The sequence below is a fragment of the Manis pentadactyla genome, chromosome 3 (genome assembly GCF_030020395.1).
Source record: "Manis pentadactyla isolate mManPen7 chromosome 3, mManPen7.hap1, whole genome shotgun sequence".
NCBI lineage: Eukaryota > Metazoa > Chordata > Mammalia > Pholidota > Manidae > Manis > Manis pentadactyla.
In genome coordinates this window covers 75,794,723-75,821,961 of record NC_080021.1, presented here as the reverse complement: position 1 = coordinate 75,821,961, position 27,239 = coordinate 75,794,723, and the positions used below count along the sequence as shown (strand labels likewise).

General features: G+C 39.4%; 1 protein-coding gene across 1 annotated transcript in view; it reads left to right on the top strand.

The window, feature by feature from the left end:
* RAB2A (RAB2A, member RAS oncogene family) overlaps positions 1-3,174 on the top strand; it is a 113,603-nt gene extending 110,429 nt beyond the window's left edge. The window contains exon 8 of the mRNA XM_036907546.2: positions 1,800-3,174. Coding sequence (XP_036763441.1) covers positions 1,800-1,895 — 96 coding nt within the window. The 3' untranslated portion in view covers positions 1,896-3,174. The remainder of the gene's footprint in view (positions 1-1,799) is intronic.
* The last annotated feature ends 24,065 nt before the right edge of the window (positions 3,175-27,239 follow it).

Genomic DNA, 27,239 nt, shown 5'->3' with positions numbered 1-27,239 from the left:
GCATCACTTTAAAGTAAGTGACCCTATGCATTTATTGCAAACAGTGCAAAATAATATGAATCCTCCAAAGAGAGAAGGAAATCCACTTTCATTCACACATCCGTATGGTGTCATCTGCTTTGGGGAATAATTTTCTAGTGTGTAAATGCATTTACTATGTTACTGCTAATGCAAGATTCTCAGTTTGGTGTGAAAGAGGGAAATACCCAATTTGGAAATTACTCCCAATATACCATAGCATCTTTTCAAGAGACTAAATTAATGTATGTAATAGATAATCGGCATTGGTTTAGTTTTCTTGTAGAATTATCTTGAGCCAATTCTGATCAACATGATTAAGGTAAAATATAAAGCTTTGAGCATATAAATCAGAGTGTTTACCAAAGGTCATTGTTTTGACTCAAATCCCTATTATCCGTTTATCCTTGTTTATTTCAGATCTTTTATGTGGATATAGCATTATTATATACTTTCACATACTTTTGCCATTCTACATTAAGACATTTTACTCCCCAGAGAACACCCTTACTCCTCCCCTAGTTGCAGTTAGGGAAGCATTAGGTTAGGAGGCCATTGCATGTGTGTCTCTTGGCCTAAACATACACAAGGCTCTTTATTATTTGCCTCAATCTTCTTTGCTAAAACAAATGATGGTTTGCCTAAGGTTTCCAAAAAGTACTTGATTTTCTCATTTATTTTAATTTGGAGTAATATAGTTTTTAAATCCTGTCTTCTAGGCTTATGGCAGTAGATCTCAAGTTAATTTAAAGGTGACACAGTTTAGAGACTAATGCCATATAAATTCAACAGTAATTGGACCTCTGTTTAAAAGGGCATGTTCACTTTTTCTGTCTGGTTTCACATAGTAGCTGACTGCTTTACTGGGCCTGGTGCAGCTTTGATTGTAATGTGTTGTCAGGAGCCAGCAGGCTGTGCAATTTATTTGGCCTAATGCCAAGTCTGACTCCTTGATTCCTCAAGAAGTTGCTACCAGCCCAGAGGGGGCAAAACCAATGAGCCATAGGGCATGCTTTTTATTAAAGAGGAGTCAAAAGAGCGAAAAGAAACCACATCAGCTGCTGTCAATACTGAGCTAGTGCCAGAAACCCCAAGGCTACTACTGTTGCAGAACAACTGCCAAGCACTATAAATCTGAGATTTACTGTGACGTAAAGTTTCCTTAAGAGCTTAATTTCTGAAGCTACTGTATTACTTTTCTCAAAGTGTTGTATTTTTAGGTAAAATCCACTTGAGGGAGTGAGGGTTAAGACATAAGTGTGAGTTTGATGAATGAAAGAACTACTCTGTGTGTGGGTTCTTGGCAAGCTGCCATGTCTTTGGGGATCATAGAAATTATTGATGACACAGAACATTCATATGCCCTTAGCCTGTACAGCTGATTCAACATGGGACAGAAATGCTGTCTAGAGAAAGGATTTTACATTGTGTTAGAGCAGCGTAGGCTTTACATATTTTTATCCTTTAAAGACTACTTGCCCTGATTGTTTTAAACATTTTCTCCATTGTGAGAATTCTCTGAAAAGCAGCACTGTTCAGTTTCTGTTCACCCAGTACCCAGTGTGATAAAGAATTATTTTCAGAAGTATTTTCATAGTATTGTTTTTAAAGGGAAGGAACATCCCCTAAGAGATAATGTCTTAATTGTTGCAAAAAATCTGCTGGCTGTATATTTTTTTAGTTGTTTGGTGAAATTGTGTCACTAAGAATGAAATAGATTTTTTTCTAACTTACCTGGTTGGATCCAGTTAAATTTATTGTCCTTTTCTTTTTCATTTCAGGCAAATGGCATTAAAATTGGCCCTCAGCATGCTGCTACTAATGCCACACATGCAGGCAATCAGGGAGGACAGCAGGCTGGGGGAGGCTGCTGTTGAGGCCGTTTTTACTGTCTTGCTCCCCAGAGGGGCCCTACTCACTTACTCTTTCACCCTCACCTCCTGCTCAGCTGAGACATGAAACTATTTGAAATGGCTTTATGTCGCAGAAGACTTTAATCCTTCAAATTATTGTATAACTTTGAATAAATGGTTGATGTTCACTTGAAAAGACAAATTTTGGAGATTGTATTCCTATCTATTTGCATTTAATTTCTAGGTCAATTGATGTGATTATTTTTGTTAAATGTTGTCTTGTGCCCTTACCTACAAACTGAATTGTATTAAACACTACAAAGTTATCTTGAGTATTTTAAATTGGTTTGTGTAGGTTTCCCAATACCTATGGTTACCTAATGTTTAATATTATAGAACTGTCCTCAAAAAGTTTTGTCAATTTTCAAGGCTATAAGGAAAAACAGAAGGACTCTTTTAATTCTGTATCTATCATTTACTTTCTGTATATACAATTTAACCTGCTTGGGTGTAATTTGCCAAGCTTGAATTCTTTAATGCATTTGCATAAATTCTATACTGTTTAGAGCTTAAAGCAGCAAAAGCATTGTTAGGAATTGCTTGGACACTGAATTTTAAACTTTTTGACATTGTTAACAAGCATGTTCATCTTTTCTTGTCACTAGTCCAAGATAAATATTCTTAATGTACATTACTAAAGGCTATGTGTGTATTAACCTGTTTTAATGCCAAAAGTTTGCTGTTTGTCCACAATTTCTTTAAGACCTCTTCAGAAAAGGATGTGTTTGCCTTAATGAATACTGTTAAGTAAAAAAAACAGTATAATGAATGAAATGGGCGGAAGCAAAAACTCCCTACACCTAAGTGATTTCAAGAAGAATGAATGTCCACATTTAAGTGGCACATTATGAGGACTTTAATCTTTCTTTAAACACAATAATGTTTCTTTTTCTTTTATTCACGTGATTTCTAAGTATATTTTTCATGCAGGACAGTTTTTCAACCTTGATGTACAGTGACTGTAAAATTTTTCTTTCAGTGGCAACCTATAATCTTTAAAATATGGTAAGCATTTTGTTTGTTTTGAAGGGAATATGACAATAAATCTTCCAGGTGGAAAATCCTGTTAAAAAGTAGAGAAGCTTTAGTAATTTACTCAGTGTGGTGGTTTTATCCTTCTTTTCTTTTCTCCCTTGGTCTATAATGAATTGTTATAGCCGTGCAAAATAAAATCCTATGTATAAAAGTGTTCTTTTTTATTATAACCGTATCATTAAAAAAAAATGTAGTCCATCCACAGCTTTTATATGTATTTAAGCATATTTTTTAAAGGGCCAGAATGTTTAACACACTTTTTAAACATTTTGCTAAAGTGTGATAAAATTTTTCACAATAATTGTAATTCTTTGTTACTGATGTAAGCAAGTATTTTATACTTCTCAACCAGTACAAAAGCGCATTTAAACTATATGGAAACTTTATAAATTTCTAAGTATGAAACTACTTTCAATTTGCTCACTGACTTCAACTTTCTACAGATCTTTCCTGAAGATGCAGCAATACTCTGTCAAAGCTTTGACATTACTCTGGTGGGAAATAACCTAATACTGTCTTAGTTTCAACTAGCCCCTGGAAGATGGAGGGAAAGGTGAGAGGAAATCAAGTTTCTTAAGTGTTTTTATTATAAACTATTTTTCCCTTAAAGTGATCATACCAAATTCACTGATCTTACCGTTCACTGTCTTTAGTGATGTCTAGAAAAACTAAAGACAACTTGGACTTGTTTTGCTTTAATACCAAGAAGAAGATGATTTTTTAGAAAATTTTATTTTCAAACCACTGTTGTTTTTTTCCATGCTGTCTCCCTTAATTCTTTATAAATCAAGTATAAGAAGAGAAACTAATGCTAAAAACAAACAACTACAAGCCAGAACCTGTATTTTTATACCCTAAGAATGATGGAGCCCTCAAATACCATCCCTGTACAGCAGCCTTAATCTCCCTTGTTCTTGGGCAGCAGCAGCGAGTGGGGCATCTGTAGTTCACTACCACTTCCTCTGCAAATCTCACCTACCATGAAGGGAAGATATGATGGATCTTTGACATCAGTAGGCAAAGCAATGCTAGGTACTGTCTGGTTTCTACTCTGCTATTTCATAATATCCTATCACAAATAATGCAGTATTGGTGCCGGTAATTGAATCTTTAAATACTTTAATTGAGCTTTGATCAACTTTTATAGCATTTATGGACATGTTCTAAGAGCTCGAAGATAAGTATCTTTAAAACAAAATCAACATTTAATGTCTCAATATGAAACACTCCAAAGTTGTAATCTTCATAAAGACAGTGTTACTATTTGTCTTGTGAATTTAAGACTGAAAAGAGCAAATTTTTGAAAGAGTAGCATATAATTACAATATATGGAAACTAAACTAGATCTTTATACAGTTTGTTTCTAATTTTAAAATACCCTGTTAGAAAAACTGTCCCTATTTATCTTCCATTAGTCAAGAGGATAGGAATGTACAAGATACCAAAATGTATCTTAAGCACTCAAAAAATGATTTTTGTTTGGTTTTGAAACACATTAAATTCTCTCATAGGTAGTGAGTCAGTCCCATCTAAGCTCAGTACTAATGTTGGCAGGACAGGGTTTGGCTCTATGACCTAAGAAGTAGTACAAAAAAATAGTAATGAAAAAGATAACCCTGTTTCTTAATAAAAACTGACTACAAATAGACAAATCAATATTAGCTTCACAAAATCATGAAACCAACACTTAAAAATTGAAGGACAAAGGACCAACATTCTGATTGAGAAAAAAGCAGAAAACTCACCAAGAAAAAGATTTTCAGAAGTCCCTAAATATATTTAAAAATTCAAACAAATGCAAATAAAAATTGAGATACCATTTTCTCACCTATTAGAATGGAAGGAATTTTAGTGTGACAACACGGTGAAATGCTCATGTAGCTGGCAGACACAAACTACCTTTCTTAAGAGGAACTTATATCTAATATCTAATAAAACCAAAATATACCTAACCTATTGACCCAGCAATCCCACTTTTAAGAAAATATCTGATGACACCCTCCAACAATGCAAAAGCACATATGCATAAGGTTTTGTTCAATGCAGCAGTGGTTGTAATTGCAAAATATTTGGAAATAACCTATCTGCCTATACACTGGAGGGCAATTCAAGAAATGGTATGTCCACATAATGGCATCCTACACAGCTGTAAAAAGTATGAGGAAGAGCTCTATGAACTGACATGGTTTCCAGGGTACAGTAAGTGAGAAAAGCAAAGTGGAGGAGTGCAATTTACCACCCCTCATGAAATAAAGGCAGTATAAGGAAATACACGTTTATCTGTACAAAATAAACAGGAAGACTAAAGAAACTCATGAGACTGGCCACCTACAGAGAGTGGGTGAGTACAGAGTGTAAAGGAGGATTGGGAATGGGGTATTTGGGCAAGTGACCCCCCTCTCTAGTATACATTTTTGTTTAATTCTAACTCAGAATTATAGTAATGTGTCACATACTCCAAAAATAATTAAAATGAACCATGATGTGCAAGGAACTCAAAGTACAAATAAATGAATGTACCTATACTACAAATTGTTGACATTACCATACTGAAGGAGGTAAGAAAACCAGCAAACCTTGGAAAACAGGATTTTGTCTGTACTGTATACACTCTAAAGACAAAAATACACAAATACTATAGTCAGTGAAGTGGTATGGATTAACAGTTCCAAAAACCTTGTGCATATTAAGATTGGGCAAATATAGAATGAACAGTGAAAGCAAAGTTTCTCACTGAAAAAGTTAAAGTTGAGAAAGCCTAGAATGAACCCTGTGATGTTGGACTGGAATAATTGTAGAAGTGAGGAATTCATGGTTGATGGCTGGAAAATACAGGTAGATGAGTGTGTGTGGATATACATGTATGTATTTTGTAGCTTTGTCTCCTGAGAGTGTCTAACAGCAAAGACGCCCAGTAGCAATGAGCATGGCTAGTGCTCAGATACTGGTTTCTAAATACCATTCTCTTGAAACTAGGACTCCTTGGAGAAATTGCTGATTTTGGGGTCTGGGGCAAAGATGTGAGGAAATTATACTGGAACATCTTGTGAGGCAAAAAAAAGTAAGGAAGAGCTCATCAAATGATAGGGAGAGGGAGATAAAAGGACATAGCCAACTTCTTGTTTCATACGGCCAAATCTGGGACACACTGAAAAAATAATGCTAGTAATGTAAACCACAGAATAAAATAAGTATCCATTATGTAAGTAAATGATTGAATAAATAAATGGGAAAGTAGAGATAGAAGACATGATGTAAGGAAATCAATTATTTTTAACTCAGTTTATAATTGTAAAGATAGGAGTTGTTAATGCTAATTGTAGCAAAAGCATGACAGGAAATAAGGTATGTGCATGACCTCAGTGTATCCCTGTAAGATACTATTACAAAAGGAAAAATGCCAACTTGAAGTTAACTAATGACACTACTTTCATGAAGTGGTAAGACGTGAGAACGTCATGTGCCAACTGATGCGCTGAGAAGGGCACAACTCTGGGATTCTTGCCAAAAACGTATAACCTCAACCTAGTCACAGGAAACCTCAGACAAACCCAAACTGAGGAACATACTACAAAGTAGATAGCAGTACTCTTAAAAAATATCAAGGTCATGAAAGATAAAGAATGAGAAGACAGACATGACAACTCAGAGCAGTGTGAGATGCTGGCTGGATCCCAGCAAAAGGGTTTTGATGAAACAGGGGCACACGGGCTTCTGTGGCATTAGCAATGTTCTGCTTCTTGAATGGGGGTTACATGGATATTTGCTTTATAATTCTTTAAACTATGCCTATGCGTTTTATACACTTATTATAGATAAAATTTTTGTCTCCATTAAGCAAAAACACTGCCTTATGAGTTGCTCTGAAAACATAAACGTGTGAAATTTACCTTAGCCCTTGTTACGGTTGAATTGTGTCCCCAACGACCTCAAAAAATAACATATATGCTGAAGACCTGACCCCCAGTACCTCAGAATTTGTCTTTGGTTGGAAATGGAATCCTTGGAGATGTAATTAATTAGCACGAAGTCATACTGGAGTAGGGTAGGCCTACTGGCCCATGGGGCTACCTACACACAGGTAGGTGTACCTGGAGTCCTTATGAGAGGTTGGCCATGTGACAACACAGACATGGAGAAGGCCATGTGACCGCAAGGGCAGAGAATTGCATTACACAACCTCAAACCAAGGAATGCCAAAGATTGCCAGCAAATCACCAGAAGCTAGGATGAGGTGAGGAAGGATCCCCCTACAGTTTCAGGGAGTGCAGCCCCGCTGACCACTTCACTTCACACTTCAGCCTCCAGAACTGTGAAGGAGTAAGTTTCTATTGTTTTAAGCCAAACAGTTTGTGGCACTTTGTTATGGCCGCCCAAGGAAATCAGTATGTTCCTTATATCCTATGAATAAAGACATTTTTTGGTAGGCTGTTTGTGTACCTTCAGTGAAAGTTTGTGCTGAAGCCACAGGTTTTTGGGAGAACAGCTGCTTCACTGCTCAGCACGTGTGCAGCTCATCCTGAGAGAAGCAAAGTTCATCTCTAGGAATATCTCACTGCCTCATGATAATTAACACATCAAGATGCTATTCAGAAAATGAAATATTTGTACATAGAGATTTCATGAAAAACAGAACTTTCTTGATACCACATTGAAGGTGGAGTTTTTAACGTTACATCTAGAATTCAGTTTAAAATTGAAGATGTCCAGTGTATACAAGTGTGATCTTGTGACGGCTATCATGATGGCAATGAAAGTGGAGATAACATACAAATTCTAGAAATGGTGTAGAAATAAGCCAGTAAGAACAAATTCAGAAGTGGGTACAAGCTGACCAGAGTGGCCTGTGTTTTGGGTTTGAGATACTGAAATCACTCATGATAATTTGAATATAGCTAACTGGGGACAGAGCATTGAGAACAACAGTGAAGGCCACTGGCTGCAGGGTGAGCTGATCCCTAGGGGGAAGGCTGCTGCAGTCTTACATCTGATAATTTTGCATTAAAATAGCGTGTTCCAGTCTCCAGGAGCTGCTGCTACATGGAATTCACATTTACAAGAATTTCATATGTGTCTGTGAATGAGATGGGAGCAACCAGGTACATTATCCCTACTTCATTTTATACATTTCAAGCAAGAGGTGATTTATATTAAAGCACTGATATTCAACATCCTCTTTGCAGTTAGTATTATAAAAGCATTTATTAAGGACTGTAATCATAGTTGGTCTGTCAGGGGCTGTGGCCACCAAGTCATCAATTCCTAGGTCCTGTCCTATGGAAACTTACAATTGAAAAGGACCATGAGTTTATTCCACCTGACCATCCACTGCACATGGGTGAAGTATTTATGCAGGTAATAATACATTTTAAGAATGAAAAACAAGGATTATTATGCAATGCTGTATTGGTTTTCTAGGACTACCATAACGAAGTATTGTAAACTGTGTGGTTTAAACAGCAGAAGTTTATTGTCCCACAGTCTGGGGGCCACATGTCCAAGATCAAGGTGCTAGCAGGGCTGGTCTCTTTGAGGCTGTGAGGGAGAATCTGTCCAGGCCTCTCTCCTTGGCTTGGAGATGGACATCTTGTTCCAGGGTCTCTTCACATGATCATCCCTTTAAGGATGTCTTCATATCTGTATTTCCCCTTTTTATAAAAGACACACTGAATTAGGGCCCACTCTAATGACCTCATTTTAACAGGATTACCTCTGTAAAGATTCTATCTCCAAATAAGAGATTCTGTGGTATGGGGATTTGGGGGTCAACATACAAATTGGCAGGGAGGGAAAACAATTCAGCCCATAACAAAATGTAGTTTGGGATTATGGATTTTAGAGAGAGTGAGAAAGGGAACCACTTGGCTCTCCAGTCAGCCCAGTATGTGTTTATGACAAAACTGGGATTTGGGGAACTGCATGTGACATGAACAAGGTAGGTAGAAGGAGATTTTAAAGAATGTTTCCTTACTGTTCCTTATTTACATCTGTACCTACTAAATCTAGAGAAAAGCTCAGCATGAGAAACAATCCCCTTCCTAATTTTGAATGTCCCATTATTAACCAAGACCCACTGGAACCTGGGCCCTTTACCACCTGAGGCTCCATGACTTCATAGGGCTGGCACACAGGTGTCCCCATGGGGGGCCTGGTCCAAGGGCCATGCCTCATCCTTTCAGGCAGCATCGCCCATCCGCAGAGTGAATTCCTGAAAACATGGCATGGGCAGTGGTCCTGAACTTCCTAAGACTTCTTGGCTTCCCACTCCTCTCTCAACTTGTACACTTTTTTCCTTTCTTTCTTTTAACTTGAAAAGACATTCACATAACATGAAATTAACCATCTTAAAGTGAACAATTCAGTGGCATTTAATACAATCTACACAACCACTCCCCTATGTAGTTTCAAAACACTTCCATTACCTTGAAGGAGTTCATCCCTGTTTGGCAGTTATTCCCCATTACCCTCTCCTGCCCACCCTGGTGGCCATTCATCTGTGTTCTGTCTCAGTGGATCTGCCTATTCGGTGCATTTTGTGTAAGCAGAGTCATAAGGCACATGGCTTCTGTGACTGGCTGTTTTCATTTAGCATAATGTTTTCAAGGTTCATACAACATGTCGCATGTATCAATACTCCACTCCTTTTGAAGACTGATTAATAGTCCATCACATGTATGTATCACAACTTGCTTTTCCATTCAGTAGTGATGGACATTTGACCTGTTCCCCCATTTTGGCTATATGACTCCACTGGCTGCTATGAGCAAGTGTGTACCTATATCAATATGATTATATAATAGTCAGGTCACCAACCTAGTTCTGAATATTCTACATTTCAATAACAGAACATTCCTCCAGCGCTTCATTAAAAATGTTATTAAAATTATATATGCACATAGTTTTTTAAAAGTCAAGGAGTATGAGAACACTTACAGTAAAAACAGCCATCCCTTGTCCTGTTTGTCCCCAACTCAGAATCTGCTCCAAAGAGTTCTCAGCCCTGCTTCTCACCCCTCCTTGTTGCCTGCACCCCTAGTCAACCTCCAGTTCTGGTGCGAGGAGGGTCGGAGCTTGGCCCCTGGCTGCATGGTGTTAAGAGCGCCGAGGATGCCGGCTCAGCCTCCAGCTCGCCTTCTCTGGTGACCGTGGCTCAGTATTCACAGCCATTCCACTGCACTAAGTTGAAAGACTGTTGGCATTTCTTGTACACTGCTATGTCCTCTCCTGTTCTCTTTGCCTTTGCATATTTGTACATTTTATTACTTTAATGGCATTTATTGAAGTCTTGGGAAGGAGGTAAGTGCAGGTGTTCAATCCACCTTGTTTAGCTAGAAGTCCAGTAAATTCCTTTTTGAAAAAACTTTCTCTTCCTTTAGAACTTGCTGAAATGCAATATGTTTAGGGCCAAAAACAAAGAAAACACAGGCAAAAGGTGAAACATTTAAAACTACTCTCCAAGTTTGGGTTTCCCATGAAGTCAACTCTGAGACAAGATTTAGATGCCAGCAATTTTGAGGGGAAGTGAACCCAGGAGCACAGTGAGGGCATGCAGAAATGAGATTTGGAGAGAAGGAAAAGCTAGCAAAGGGGCATTGTAAGGTATGCTCCTGTTATAGGTGCCCAAGGGCTCATTCTCTTCAGGGACACTGTTCAACTGAGAACATCCCAGCAAAGAGCATCCTCTGTCACTGGTGGGAGCTGCGCCTGGGACCTCAGCTCTGGCTCCCTGGCCTGCCCTGGACATGACTACACGTGCCGTTAGATAGAGAGACTAGCAAACTCTTGGCCTGTAATAAAGGACTCCGGCTGGGGACATGAGGGTGGGGACCAGGGCACCAACAGCATCTGCTCGAATGACCTAGAGTCTCAGAACTCAGAGAAAATAATTAGCGTCTTGCTGTATTTCTTTCTATGACTATGTGTACATATATTATTTTATCAAAATGGGATCACACTGTGCATACTGCTTTTTTTCCACTAATTCGGTGATATAAATATTCCAACGTTATTACATAAGCTTCTTAGGACTAGGAGTGGGAACTCAGGAACTCCACCATCTAGCTCACATACCGGCTCTACCACTTACTAGCAAGACTCTCACCCACCTTGTGCAGGCTTCTCATCTATAAAATGGAAGTGAAAACACAGTGGCGGGGGGGGGGTAAAACACATGATTATATGTAAAGTTCCTAGAAATTTACTTGGCATACAGTATGCACTCAATAAATGTTGAGTTACCTCCTTGTTTTTCTACATGATTTTGATAGCTGTATAGTATTTAATTGTGTAGATGTGCTGATTTATCAGATCACCCCTCTTGTTGACTAAGTCTAGAAATAATTCAGACACAATGAGCAACACTCAGTTAACATCCCTATAGTAGAATCTTTGGGCACTTCAACAATGATTTCTTTAGAATATTAGAAATGAAGTTCCTGGCTCATAAAGTATAGACATTATTAAAGATTTTATATATGTAATTTTCCTCCAGAAATGTGCCAATTTATATTCCAACTAGACCTTGAGAGTGTTCTGTTTCCTGTACTCTATTAACAACAATCAGAATTTCTATTTCAAAATATATTTTTGGCAACTTGATTGGCCCCCCAGAATCTCTTCTTTCAGTGTCATTTATCAAGCAGTTCATCTCCTCATTATATTTACATGTTTTCATTTCAGATAAAATGTCTATATGATATTTGGACTTGTTTCTGACTTTTTACTGTGCCACAGATTTCTACATTTCTATTTTAGCCCCACCTCTCAAAATCCCCAAAATCCTATCTCTTTAGGATTATATGTATTGTTTTAGGATTGTTTTTAGGATTATATGTATTTTAAAAAATGTATTGTTAGTGCATTTTAGAGGGGGCAGATTTCTGCCCATTTTGCTTTTTGTTTGACCAAATATAAGGCATTTCACAATCTCTATGAATTTTTATCACTTCTCATCTTTTTTTCATTTTTCAACTGCTAATTTTCTCTTCTATACATTCTATACAATATAGGTCATTACCCCCAAAAATAACCTTTCTCTTCTTTTAGCTATAAAATATCATCAAAAAACAAACAGCAAATATTCACTCAGTATGCATTTAATTCAATTCAATGTGAATGAACACTGAGCAAATACTATTTGCCAAGCAAATATAGTAAATCATAAGAATGTGCTACTTGATAATATAATGTGACATTCCTTCATATTTAGCATCCAAATCATTGAAAAATAATAACTCTAAGAGTCCTTGCTTGGGGCTTAATAATCAAGTTTTTCACAGGGTAACCTGCCCAGGAGGCTGACTTTTGTTGACTTCTTTTAGCCTTGCCCTCAAAACAAATTGCTCTCAACTGGCTGCACGGTCCGTCCCTTCTACCTTAGAGCCTCTGAAAAGAAGATTCTTTCTGAAGGCCTCCCACACACCATACCCGAGCGAGCGCTTGGCCCGTCCTTCTACCTGCTGTGTTACTTCCTCCCGACTTCCTCAGCCCCTCTGGCCCTGGGCTCCTGCCTTCTCTTCGAGCTTCTTCCCATGTACCTGGGATGTTTATTGCAGCACTACATGGAATAGCAAAACATTGGAAACAAGTTAACCCTATCAATAAGGGTATTTTTAAATAAACTTTCAATCTATTCTGCAATTGACCAGCAGTGTGATCTTGTGTTAAGTAACAACCGTTACTTAACCTTCTTGTACCTCAGTGTTCTTAATAAAATGAGGATTCCACTCATGCTTGTTCTGTGGAGTTGTTTTGATAGGAAATGGGCTAATATTTATGATATACTGGAAGAGTAACTTATGCACAGTGAGTAGCATATGTGTCTTGATTAAATATAAAGAGAAAAAGAGAAAAAAATTTCATGGATACTAAACAATAGTAAAAAAAATCAGGGTTCTCTATATATCATTAAGTAAAACCATTTGCATAATATATATAAATATATAAAAGGCATTATTAAGTAAAAAGTGTGATGCAAATAATATATACATTATGATCATATATACATATACATGTGTTTTCTATATGTATGTATCACACAGAAAATTATATAGAGGAATACATCCCAAAACTTTTGACTATGATAACTAATTTCTGGATGGAGGATTTTTACTTTTAATTCTATACACCTCTATGTTGTTTGATTTTTTAAATAATGATATTACATTAATATATTATTTTATAAATGAAATATTTTAAAAGAAAAAAATAGGCAAAGGGCAAGAACACACAGCTCACAAAGGAAGAAATACAAATGGTTTCCAAGCACATGAAAGGATATTCAGCATCAGTAAAATACAAGTTGAGACAAAAGGTACCAATTTTGGCCTGTCAAATTGGCAAAAAAAAAAAAGTTTAATAACATCCAGGATTAAGGATTTACTTGTTTATAAAATGGTGGAATTTAAAGAGGGGAAATTTTGTACATGAATGTGTATTGTGTGTGTGCGCATATGTATGTGTGTATGTATAAAATGACACAAAGATCCCAATTCTACATGTCCAACTCTATCTTACAGAAATTGTAGCACCAGTGCATGAAGATGAATGTGCAGGATGTTTACTGAATTGTGATTTGTAAGAGCAAAATCACTTAAATTTCCATGCTAGGGGAAAGTATGGTGTATGGGATACTATACAGCCATTAAAAAGAATAAGGTTTTTTTTTTTAATGACTAAGCCAATAGTGCATGACAGAATTTAAAGAAAAAGAATTACGCCATTGAACAATATTTATGGAAAGATCCCATTTTTTGTAAAATAATAAAAAGAAAAACTGACTTCAGTGTAAAGATGCTTTGAAAGCATAGAAAATTGATGTTCACAGGTTTACACATGAACAGAAAGGCAGCTGGGGCAAGGGGTGGAGGACAGGAGAAATGATAACGTTTATGTTACACGGTCTGCATTGTTTGTAGTTGTTCCTGTGCACTTCCATTACTTTGAAATTCTAAAAGTTGTGGGTTTTAAAAAGATAAACAATTTTAATTAACAAATCTACATGAAACTATATTTTCATAAATGACAGCATTAGAAAAATGGGGAAAGGGGGTAGGTGGGAACTTCAGTTTTGCTCTGAATGCTCTAAAAAAATAAGGGAGGTCTTTATTTTTTAAGCCAAATGCCCAAAAATTGTGCTGGACATTAAAAATTTTAGCTTTTGTTGCAAAAATGCAATGTCAAATACAGATTCCTCAACTGACAAATTCATATCAAGGAAGAAATTGCATGCAATGTAATATTTTAAGATAACACATTATGCTGCCTTATTTTTTTCTGCATTCAAAATTTTACATGGAAGAGTTTCTTAAAGGAAAAAAGTATAAAGGTTAAACTTTTATCATGTGATCCTGCAATAACTCTACTCAGTATTTACTCTTATAAGTTGAAAACTTATGTCCACACAAAAACCCACACACAAATATTTATAGCAGCTTTATTCATAACTACCAAAACTTGGAAGCAACCAAGATGTCCTTTAATAAATGAATGGAGACACAAACTGATATATCCAGACAATGAAATAGTATTCAATGTTAAAAAGATGAGCTATTAAATAAAAAAAGACCTGAGGGAACCTCAAAATGCATACTGTTCAGTGAAAGAAGATGATCTGAAAAGCTACATGGTAGATGGTTCCAACTATATGACATTCTGAAAAAGGGAAAACTTTGAAGACAGTAAAAAGATCATTGGTTGCCAGGGGCTTGGGGGTAGGATCAGATGAATAAGCAGAGCACAGGGGATTTTTAGGGCAATGAAATTATTCTCTATGATACCACCATGGTGGACACATGTCATTACACATTTGTCAAAACCTGTAGACTGTGCAACAGGAAGAGTGAACCCTAGTATGAACTACTAACTTTAGATAGTGACAATGTATCAATATGCATTCACCAATTATAACAAATAATCACACTAATGCAATATGTTAATCATAAGGGGAGTGAGGATGGTTGAGAGGGTATATGAAAACTTTTCCCTAAACCTAAAAGTGCTGCAAAAAAAGTTTAATATTTTTTAAAGTGCAAAGATTGAGGTTCATGCTTCCCACCAGATCTTCTGATTGGAGAGCCATGACAGAGCCTCAGTAATTTATCATGGCTCAATTGCTATTTTGGTTCAGAGGCACATTCAGATACTTGAAGAAGGAAGAAGGAAGCATGCAAATGGCAGAGTCAGTTGGTTTCTTTGCAAGAACAGAAACCCCATCAAAAAATTAAAAATCACTCTCTTCTTCTCCTTACTATCCCCACCTCACCCTCATTACCCATCATTTCTACTCACATCTAGATCAAATTCTACAGTCAGACTCTGCTTTTTGAGTCCTATTCAGACCCACACATGAAGACCTTCAACTAGTCTAACTGGCCTAGCCTCAGGCCAGCCCTGGGCAAGGTAGGCACGCTACACCTAGGCTCATGCCCCATCTTTGCATCCCTGTGCCTGGAACACAGCTAGGGAACTCTGGGCCCACCGAAGCATCCTCCAGCCTATTGCTGTTGGCTTTCCCAGTTCACTTAAGTGGACTTCTGTGTCCCAGTTTCAAACTCAGTTCACACAAGAACATAAAGTACAATAGGGCAAGGAATGATATTTTCACCGTCTTACATACTGATGCACTGAGAATAAAGCCTCATTCATAGAAGGAGTGTAAAAAATACTTGTAAAAAATAAATGCATGAATACAGATAGGAAAAATATACACACATATTTTTTCCCAACTGTTCCTGTTTTGGGGGAAAGCTCTCTTTTTCTCTAAGCTTATGTCCTTCCTACTTCTTTGATGTTAAAATGGCTTTTCTCAAGTGATAGTGGCTGCCTCTGTAGGAGGGACATTTACTTGTCACTGTCACCCTTTGCACCTTTTGGTATTACCTATTCAAAAATAAATAGATACAAGTTTAAGTTAAAATAATTTAAGTACTTGCTTTTATGGTGGCAATTAAAAAAATGTTTCCATCATTAGCAAAACAAAAAGTCTAATTGCAATCATATTAATTTCCTAAATTTGATTTTTTAATTTACCACTAGAAAACCCCCAAGCCCCAACGTACTAAGTACAGTGTTTTGCACATACTTGGCACTCAAATATTTGATGAGTAAATGAACCACCTTTAGTTCCAAATGCCTGAAGTTAGTGTATGGAATTCAATGTGCACATGGTGACACCAAAATTCCTTGTCACCTGTCACTGTCCTCTAACAGCAAACGCTGCACCCCTAGCTCTCCTGCTCAGACCCTTGCTGGCACTCCCCACACCACCTATTACAGTGCCTACAGACACACACACACATATCTCCGGGAGGGGGTGGCCCTAGGCTGGGAGGGATGGGGATCTCCCCCCATCCTGATGCCTGTGGTGCGGGGTTGCAAGACAGACTGTGTCTGTGTCAGAATCACACAGGTTCCAGGGCCATGGAATCAAAATGGGATGGGGTAGGGTGGTCTGGAGTCCAGAGATGCACCCTCTTTCCAACTTATACCTCCTCCAGGCGCCCTGTCGTCCTCCTCCTGGGATCCTGGCACCTAGCAGAATGGGATCTTACTTAACATCATTGCAGGCGAGGTCATCCTGGAGTTGGGGGAGAGGGAGCTTCACCCCCCCGACCCCACGCAGTAGGAAGAGAAATGCAGGTGCAGACCAGCCTGGGAAAGCCAGGGAGGGCTCTCTGCAGAGTCTCAGAGGCAGCACGGCCCTGAACATGCCTGAGTTCAGACTTCTAGCCTCGAAACTAGAGAATGAATTTTCCGTTGTTTAGGTGATCCAACCTGTGGTACTCCATTTCAGTAGCCCTGAGAAATGAATCCGATTTTTATCGTAGTACTTCTCTGCTGAATGACTATCGCACCCAGCACAGTTTATTGGTAGTTCTGAGCTAAGCACTCCTTTTTTATCCCTCCCTCCCCCCTATCTTTCCACTCCCTGGAAACCTCTGAAAATGACCTCTGCAATGTACAAGGGCGGTCCACTTCCTGGCTGTGGGCACTCCTGGTTCACTGTCTTTGGGGTGCACTCTCAGCCAGGCTTCTCATGCCCTTGTGTACCACGGTCCCCTCACATCTGTTAAGACGCAGATTTGGATTCTGAAGGTCCGAGCACAGCCTGAGCTTTAGCATTTCCAACCTGGTCTTTGGACAAACACTTGCTGCTGGACCTCAGACAGGCCTGGAGCAGCGAGGCCTTTTAGCATGGCCCATTCAAGCCCTGTGGGAAACAGCAGGCTTTTTTAGAAGACAGCAGCAGCTGGACTGGGGTAAAGGAGAAATGGGGCCTCCAGACACGGGTGTGAATCAGGGGCGAGAATCCCACCAGCTCTACGATGCTTGCTCTCAGGGTGACGCAGGGCAAAACCTCCTTTCACCAGCGTTATTTATTTTTATTGCCAACGTCTTATCTTTTGGATTCCTATTTACTGATGAAGAAATGGCTAAAATCCCTTGCACAAAATCATAGAGATTTTGTTATCAGCTCAACAGTTATCTGCTTGACAGTGCCTCTAATTTCTCTCCGGAATTTTAAAGTCTCCAGATGCCCTGAACATTTAAAGATACTTTAACAATAACAGTATTTAAATTAAGTAGTAATTTAAAAGATGGTCTAAATTTCTTCTCTTGTCAAACATCTAATTATGAAAGCAGAGACAGTGACTCTTGGGATACTCTACCCACCTTTTTAGGAGCGACTGTGGGTAGGGATGAAACATAAGCTAGCACTGCATTTCCATGTTAACATCCAACAGTGTGAGAAATGGATTCCATCAGATTAAGAACAGCCTTACTGATACATCAGAATCATGTATCTCAAATAAGCTTTCATGTCCTCTTATGATATAACAATACACTTACCTGTAACTCCTTACGTCACTAACGAGAAGGACTGGATGTCAGGGAGGCCACGGTGTCCTGGGATGGCCTCTGTGCAGGTAACTCTGACCCTTTGCACAGGCCCATGACTGCATTTCTTTAGTGGGTTTTAATTACCGCAGAGAAAACCTTTTTACTTCCACCACGTGATTTGACACAACAAATTATTAAAAAGAACTTAACAGAACCAAAGCCACAACAAAAAGCCCAATGTGTTGTGTATGTATCATTTTTATGCCTGGGACTGGTTTTATTATTTTTGAAACTATTACAAGACTTCTGTTAAACATGTTGAATGCTAAGAGGAAACAGACTCTTGGCAAATGTGGAAAACCAATTACAGAAAACGTCTCTGCTAGAGGTATAGACACACAAGGGAGGAACAGAGAGGCCGGTCCTCCCTCTTCTCTCTCCACAGAAAACACATGAAACCGCAGAATTGCCTTGAAGAAAAATACATCTGTTACACCATTGTCTTTATTTTTCTATTTACATGCAAAAGACAGTAAAACAGTGCTTCTCAGTTAGAGCCCTTAAAGAGTAGTAGAACACAACATAGAATTACTTTTCTTAAAGCACATTTGATGTAAGAAAAGTAATCTGTCCAAGATAGAGAATTATTATTTGCTATACAAAACAAAAAATGCTTCACCACTAACAAAGAAATCATATTAAATTTTAAACACCTGATTTAGAAATACTAGTTTACTCAACTTCTGAGAGTATATCTGTTGTATGCAGTATGGTAAAGACATGCTATCATGTAAATATTAATTAAAGGATGTGATTTTATCTACATAATGTTGACAAGACTAAAATAAATGAAACTTAAATTTGAATTGATTAAATTTTGAAAAGCTAGAAAGCTGACCTAGAAAAAGAAACAATAGAGGAAACAAAATATTTTCCATTTTTATTTAGCTATTATTTCATGATGTTTTTCCATGTGTTTGGCACTGTGCTAAACACCAGGGAGTATAGATGAAAAAGACATGATCTTTCACTTCAAGGAACTTCCAGTTGGAGAGGTAAATGCAATGCACATACAATGTGGTGAATGCAGTAACAGAGGCAGCTCATGTGGAAGGAGCCCAAGAAGTCTTCATAGAATATTCTTGACAGAAAGAACAGCTCACTCAAGGGCCCAAGTGCGTGCGTGGAGGAGAGTTTGCCGTATGAGATTAGACTGGAGATGTGGGTGGGGCCAGGTCAGGACAGTTGTGTGAGGCAGGCATGATCGACCCAAGCAGGACTTTGACCTGTGGGCAGAGTGAAAGGAAGCAGCAAGGCCAGGCATCCGGGGACTGCAGCCCCAGGAAGCCATCACTGCCCCCAGCAGAGGGGTCAGAGAGAGAACAAGGCATCCCCAGAATCTGGTTGTGGATGGAGCCTGGGAAGCTAGAGGGTGGCCACCTGCTGAGTGCTGAGAAGCACTAGTACAAAGGTAAACAAGACTTGGTGCTTGTTATTAGATTTTAAACATTTTTTTGGTATCATTAATCTACGATTACATGAGGAACATTATGTTTACTAGACTCTCCTCTTCACCAAGTCTCCCCCACATACCCCATTAGTCACTGTCCATCAATGTAGTGAGATGCTGTAGATTTTAAAAATTTTTACACATTTGTAAGATGTTTGATATTTGGATTTGAGAAATATCAGATGGTAAATTATAGAACTTTGTAAAAATAAAAAAACAACCACTAAGAGATACTGGGTGGTTCTCTTCACTAGGCCAGGCATTGCCCCCTTCTCTGGGCACCTCAGGTGTTAAGACACTGATGGTGGCGGTGCCTGTCACCCACATATGGCAGGAGTACTGGGTGGGTGGGGCTTGCCAGATGCATCCTTATCCTCCATGCTGCTGTGGTGGGCTCGCCTGCCAGCACTTCACGGGAGATGGGGACCCGCTCCTTTGCCAAGGACAAAGAGCCTGCACACTAGCTGGGGATGGTGGGCTGAATCTCTCCCTTTTATCCCTTCTGGCCCCCAGGACATCAAATCCTAATGCTGATCCTTAATCACAAAAGTTAAAAAGACTTAGCCAACTCAATTTTCAGTGATAATGCACATCAGAAATCACATAGATTAATGAGTCACAAATGAGCCCCTTCAGAATAATTTTATTTCTAATTTCTTAACCCTCCTGATAGAGGCACTGCAAATGACAGGGACTGACTTGAGACTGACTGCCCTTTTCCTGTCTTTGACAGAGTTACAGCTGAGCACTACCATGGCCTCCAACCACAGACGCAGTGCCTAAAGAGGCTAAAGTAAACGTAAGGGACAGCGACCCTATACCCTTGGTTGTCAATAAGGATGTGCGACTTCTCAAAGGTAGAGGCTGAAGAAGAAAGTTAAAAATAAAAGTCTTCAGGACACAGCCCTTTGTCTCAGTCTTATGCTACTGAATCTTCAAATCCTGCCTTCTCCAGCTACTAAAAACTGGGTGACTGGTAAGCCACCAGTCAATAACTCAGTGACTGTGTACACCAGCACCACTTCTGGGACTGACACCGATTAGATGCAGCAAACACAGCCAACAGGTGTTATGGGGGCCTATGAAACAACACGTCTGAAAGAAGAGAAAGAGGAGAAAGAGAAAAGACAGAACAAAGAGGGCGAGAAGACCTTTCCATGTGCATGTCCATGTTTACCTAAAAATGATAGAGATGCTCAACTTTCTGTAATGAAATACAGATGGCAATATACATAGTCACCTGAAATAAAAGTGAATGCAGGGCTAATGCAAAATGATTTAAATGCATTAACTGTCAAAAAGATCTGATGAAAAATGGATTAATATGATATCCATAGAACATAAGACCATTTGCTTAATAGTGATTGAGAACGCAGCAGCAGACAGGATTTTGGGCCTGATTCCCAGCTCCCACCAACTGTTTAACCCTTCAGCAAGCTACCTAACCTTTACAGTTTCCACATCTTTAAACGAGGATAATGATTGTGCTTGCTCCTTAGGAGTTTTGTGAGGATGAAAGAAGGTGTTCAGAACAGTGTTTGACATATACCAAGTGTTCCATAAATGTTATCATTCTATATATATTAATCTGTAGTTATATATATCAAATAACAAATCAAAAATTCTAAGGAAAAAACATACTGGAAAAGCCTCAAACTTATTTGGCAAGATATTTTGTATCATATTACCTGCTGCTTGTATTTACTATAAACAACTTACTTCACTCAGCTTAATCTCTAAATTTTAATCATTTATTCAGTAACTTTTAGGTAAAATCAGTTTAATTATAGAAATCAATAACATAAATGCTAGAAGTTTAAAAAATCAAAACTAAATTTGCATCACTCATGATAGACATCCACGTAACTATTCATGTTTCACTTCTGGAAACAGTTAGAATTTTTATGCTGATGATTTCTGCTTTTTTTAGTCCTTTATTACGATAGGTGAGGATGGGGAGGCTCGAACTGTTGTCATTTGAGGAGGCTGCAACAATATTTAAAATTTTTCCTTGTCTCTCTTCCCTTTCCCATATCCCACCCCAAAAAAAGACTTATCAAATTATTTTAATTTTGAGGAAAGTCTATATAATAAATTTATTTAACATCAAATCTGGTTTAGTGGAAATCCCTCTAATAAGGAATGAGGTAATGTCTCTTGCAATGAATCACGTCCATTAAATCTATCTTCTTTTCTGGATGCTTTCCTTCCTTCATTTGTCATTTCCAAGTCTCTAATTCTTGTTGATTGCTCATTTAAATGAAATCACTGATTTTTTTTTTTTTAATTTTCAAGAAGGCATGAAACTGAAGCCAGAAAATAAGTGATTGAGAATACATAGCCACAGGAATTTTAGCCATATTCCCAGAAAATATCTATATCAACACGTCTGCTTTTAACTACAATAATTTTTCCTGACCAGTTTTTAAAAAGCAAATACCAACTTCATTTTATTCAAAACTCTCCACTTCCCATTTGTGTATCTCTTATTTCATGTGTGTCTTCTCTTTTGATATCTTTCTACTCCTTTGATACTAAGAACAAAAATAGGAAAGATGGTTAATTCCTTATTATAATATTCTATTGCCTAGAAAATGTCTTTAGGATGAAAGAAAACCCTGCTCTTCACATTGACTAATAACTGAGTAATAGAGAGCATTTCTCTACTGCTCTCATTTTCCTGTACTCCAAAATTCAGACTAAAAGATTACAACTCCACTTAAATAATTTCCTACATATTTTCAAAGACAATTTGAGGGCTCTTTAAAAGGTATCATCTATCACAAGGCCTTGAAATATGACCCCACTACATAGGATATATCAGAAATTTATCTCTAGAATCAGAATCAGTTATTTTAATAGAAGCAAACTTGGAAAACTACCAACCCAGCATCAGCTTTTTACACATATGAAAACTAAGACCCAGAGAGGTTGTATTGTCTAGACCAGGTTTTATATATATTTATTTATTGCTTTAAATTTTTATAATGGATTTTCGAATGAATTATTATAGGTCCTAATTTAAGGAATTTTGAAGACAAAACTAAGCTGCTGTCCTAAGAGTTGGCCCTTTTCAATTACCTTGACATTTTTCATTCTAAAGGAAACCTTTACATCAGACAAAATTATTTCCTTGTTGAGAATGGTTTTGAATTTTGAAACAGCACCTTTATGTCATTCTTAGAATCCATGATCTCGTAAAAGTTGTGTTTTCCCGCTAGGGTGTTCCCACCAGTGGGGACTCCCGGCTGGGCGCCGGCCGTCCGGGCCCTCGCTCCGCACCCATTTTGATCAGTGGAAGGGCGGCGGGCAGGATAGGGACGGCCGCGACCAGACAATGTCCTGCATTCACCGCGGCCTCGGCCAATCACAGGCCGGCGCCTCCCGGCCCCGCGCGGCGCCACCGGCCACGGCTCCGGCCGGAGGAAAACCTGGCCTCTGGGCCGCCATCTGCGGCCAGCCCGGGGCAGGGTGCGCCGAGCTCCAGTAGCGCCCGACCCGAAGGAGGAGGCCGGGGCGGCGGAGGCCGCGGCGTTCCCTCGGGGCAGGGGTCGCGCACGGAGGGCAGGACGCGCCGCCCCCTCCGGCTCGAACACGACGCTGTGCCTTTAAGACGAGCCTCCTCCCGGGGCTGAGAAGCGCGTCTGTAGCCCCGCCGCGGGGGGCAGCGACATCCGGGCTACCGAGCTGGCGGCGACGACAGCCCCTCGGTCAGCTCCCTGTCCCTGAGGGACGCCCGACAGGCCACGGCTCGAAGGCAACGCCAGGGCAAGGGGGGGAAGGGGGCGCCTTCCTCGCCACGTGAGTCCCCAGGCCGGGTGCACCCCGCCGCTGCTTGACCCCACCTCGCGGACGCCGGACTAGCACAAGGGTCACGGACGCTTCGTCTGCGGAGACGCGCCGCGCGCGCCCTCTCGAGCCCGCCCCACTCCCCTGCGCGTGCACGGGGGGCGGGGCGTCGAGGAGGCAGCCAATCAACGCCGGTCAGCCCGGGCCCGCCTCTGAAGTCCTCACTGGGGGAAGTGCGGGAGGGAGAACTTCGTGGGGGGGCGCGGCGCCGAGACGCGGGTTGGGAAGCTTGGGTTGTGCGGGAGGCCCTGACTCCGAAACCCCGAGGAAGTGCAAGGGGCGGCAGTGGCGGGGAGGGCGCGGGCAGCGCGTGAGAACCGGAGCGGGCGGGCGGGCGGGCGGAGGGAGGAGGTGCCGGGAGCAGGTGGTGCGGCGGGAGTGGTTCGGGGAGGGAAGAGGGAGGGACGGGGCAGCAAGCAGCACGTCCTCGAGGTAGGAAAACCGGGATGGACTTGCCGAGTTAGTAAGCGTAAAGCTAGGACCTATCAAGGTTTATTTAGGCAGCACAGAGAACTTAAGTTGTGTACTTAACTGCTGGAGATATGTTCCAAGATTTTCCAGTGTCCGAATCTTTTTTTAAAGAAAAGTGGTTACTATTTTTAATGTCTGGTGATTTGAAAATTGATCACCGAACGGTTGATCATGGGCGTTCGAAGAAAACGAACAAAAGGCATTGAAAAAGCAAAATCAATTTCTGTGATCTACTCTACCGAACATTTGAGAAAGAGTGTATCTTTTCAGCCATCGGTTACACTGAGTTAATGTTTAGGATAGAGTAGCGGCTGTATTGGTTGGGAGACTCGAGATCGAGATTCACCAATGTGGGATCAAGAACAAGGCCCTACACAAAGTCTCAGTTTTCTCACCTGTAATCTTAGAGCAGTGAACTCCCCTACCTTCCTCGTAGCATGTTTTGTGATTCGATGTGTTTGTGAAGAAAAGTAGAATATAAACCTTGTCCGGTCGCATGGGTAGGCTTCTCCTCTGGGGACCCTCAGCATGGTCTCGTCCCGTCTCAGAGAGTCGCCTTGCTTCCAGACCACCCTGTTCTGAGGTCCAGGCATATTTAACTTGAGTGCCACAGAAATCTTATAATCTGTGCGTCCTAAATGGAGCTCCGCACCTCCCCTTTCAACTTCCTGTGTGTCCCATCTCAGCAGCTGCAGCACTGCACTTCGGTCATGTCCCACCCCTCTTCCTCCAGTCATTAAGCCCTAGGATCCATTTTACTTCCGTACTTCTTGTCTGGTCGTCGCTCCTGACGCGCTCTGACCTCCTCAGTGCAGGCCACCAGAGTCTTCCACCGCATCACTGGTACTTACCTGTTCCCTGGTCTCTCGGCCGCGGGTTTTGCCCCTCCCCCACCTCGACATTGCAACCATATAGATACTTTATTGCAAAGTAAATCCGATCTTGTTATTCCGGTTTAAAATATTCTAGGGCAACTCTGTTGCCCTCAAGATAAAGTCCTATCTTCTTAAATCGCGTTATAACCCTTCGAATCCCGTTCGGTTTATGTCTCCAGCTGAATCTTTTACCCCGGTCACTCCAAGCACTGTTGGCTGAGTTCAGCCTACCTGAATGGCTTTCAGTTTCCTAAATGTGCCGGTCCTTTCTAGCTTCTGCAACGCTCCCCGGTCTTCTCCTTTCCCAGTGGCTCCCTTCCCTTCCCTCACCTCACCTTCCCCACAGTAGAGGCGTCCGTTGCACCCCTATCTCTCCAGGGCACTCATAGCCCTATGTTATCTGCCTGAGTATTGCATCCCGCGCTAGCTCTTCGCAGCAGGGGCTGCATCCCGCTCACCATTGTTCCCAGTTCCCAGGATAGCCCTGGCAATACTGCTTAGAGCCCCATGACCCTTTTAGAATACAGAGATGAGCTCAGGGAACCACAAATAAGAGTGCCCTTAGATATCTACTACTGATGGATTCATTTTATATTGCTGTCTTCCAGTTTTGAATATGTACTTTCTTAGTTACAAGTTTCTCTATAATAACATATTTTTTAAAACATGATATAATAAATTTTACTTAAATTAACCTGCTGTTTTTGTCACAATTAACTATATATCTGTCAACAGAAATGGGTTGTGTGGTTTGTGACGTGAAATTCTGAAACAGTAGCTAGTTGTTCAATGCATACGGGCAGATTCTCCATTTTAAGCTCTTAGACTCTGAAACTTTAAAATTGAGCTGAAACTAATGCCCCAGTAATAACTGAGGGAAGTAGGTAGTGGAAGGAAGGAGTGTAAAGCTGAGAGTTCTGGTTGCTTGTTTATTATTATTAATTGTAAGGATGACAATTATCCATATATTAAGAAATTTCTTTGGTAGTGACTTTTTAAAAATCCTGCACTCTTACTTTTTTTTTTTTTTTAGTTTACATGAGATGTCCTTGCAACAAATTGAAATTCTCATTTTCCTGTGCTCACTCAGAGCTAACTACACTAACATGTACATTTAGATCCGTAATATTTCTAAACACTGCCTGCTACAGACTTTCCAATAAAGTTAAACAAGAATTCTTTGTTGAAAGATGTAATATTTGGAGGGGAGGATAAGGGAATAAATCTTAACTAGTACAAATTGTTTCCCTTCAGCCTTACTCTGAAGGAGATCCTTGTTGGTTTTCTCATTACTGTACAACTAGTCTGTTGACTTTTTTACACTGTGGTGGAAAGGAGTATAATTTAGTAAAAAATAAAATTGTTTATAAAGAAGGGAGGGAAAGCTTCTTTAGTAAAATAAGCAAAAAATAAATGAGATTATATGAAAGGAAAAGCAAGTGATGTATTTTAACGGATTTAAAGCAGAAAAGTTTGCATTTCAATTGTTTACTATTTCCATAGAAAAATATTCTCCCAGTATGTTTATAAGGTACAGCAAATGATTATTATAAAACAAATAATGGAATAATAAATGCTGGTGAAATGGCTTCTCTTGTGTATGTATATTTTTGAGTTTAAAAAACATTTTAGATACTGTGATATGGTACTTCACTTACATTTTAGCTGTGTTTTTCAGTTTCTTAAACCTTTTAACCTCTTATTTCCAAACCTTATAGAATGATAAAGGATTTTTTTTAATGTTTATGGTGAAACACTTTTTAAAAAATAGCTCATTTTGAGAGTCTATCTACACTGAAATACATTTTGGCCTTAAGCATGTCAAGCTTGACTAAGTGATCACTTGAAAAAAACACATTTCAGATGAGATCTAAGATTGCTATTTCCTGCATTTGTTGGTTTTAGCAGAGATTTCAAGTTTATTGGGCATTGAAATAAACTGCCTGTCTCCGAGAGATGCAGATGGTGATGATAAGAAGATAGTAGAGGGAAAGAGGGTGAGATTTGGAATTATAAGACTCAGGTCTAAGCTAGCTTTATGTGTTCTGCAAGCTGTGTCTGAGAGTTAGTATCCACTTCTATAAACTGGGCAACCATTTACCATCTTGACATGTAAGTATCAATTGAAGATAATGTATACTGCCAACCTTAAAACACTGGACAAAGCAGAGTCACTGGTACTGTTCTATCTTCTCCAGACTTGGAGACATTTGGCTGTCATGGAAATCACATATATATATATATATATATATATATATACACATATATGTAAACAATGAAAAAAATATATATATGCACACACACATATATATATATATATATGAAGAATATAAGAGGGAAATAAATTACTTTTTCATAAACTCTGATTCCCTAAGGGGGATCCATACATAGTTGCATTTGTTCATAGTAAGGAACTGATACTAGAAACAATTAGGAGACTCCATATAACAAATAATCATTACAGTAAGTTTGCAGAGGATTCTGGTACAGTCTAGGTTTGGTTATGCTTTACATATTATAAAAAAACAAGGTGATATCTGTGTGTGTGTGAACTAAAAAAATGGATAAAAATAAGGTAAATATTTGATGAAGTATACAGTGCTGTCAAAGGTTAAAAGAAGAAGATACTTTTCAATGACAATATTTATTTGTTATTATTGGTCCATGATGAATCTGAAGGATTAAGTAGCAAAGTACAACAAAAGCACCCCTATTATCCTTGATTCC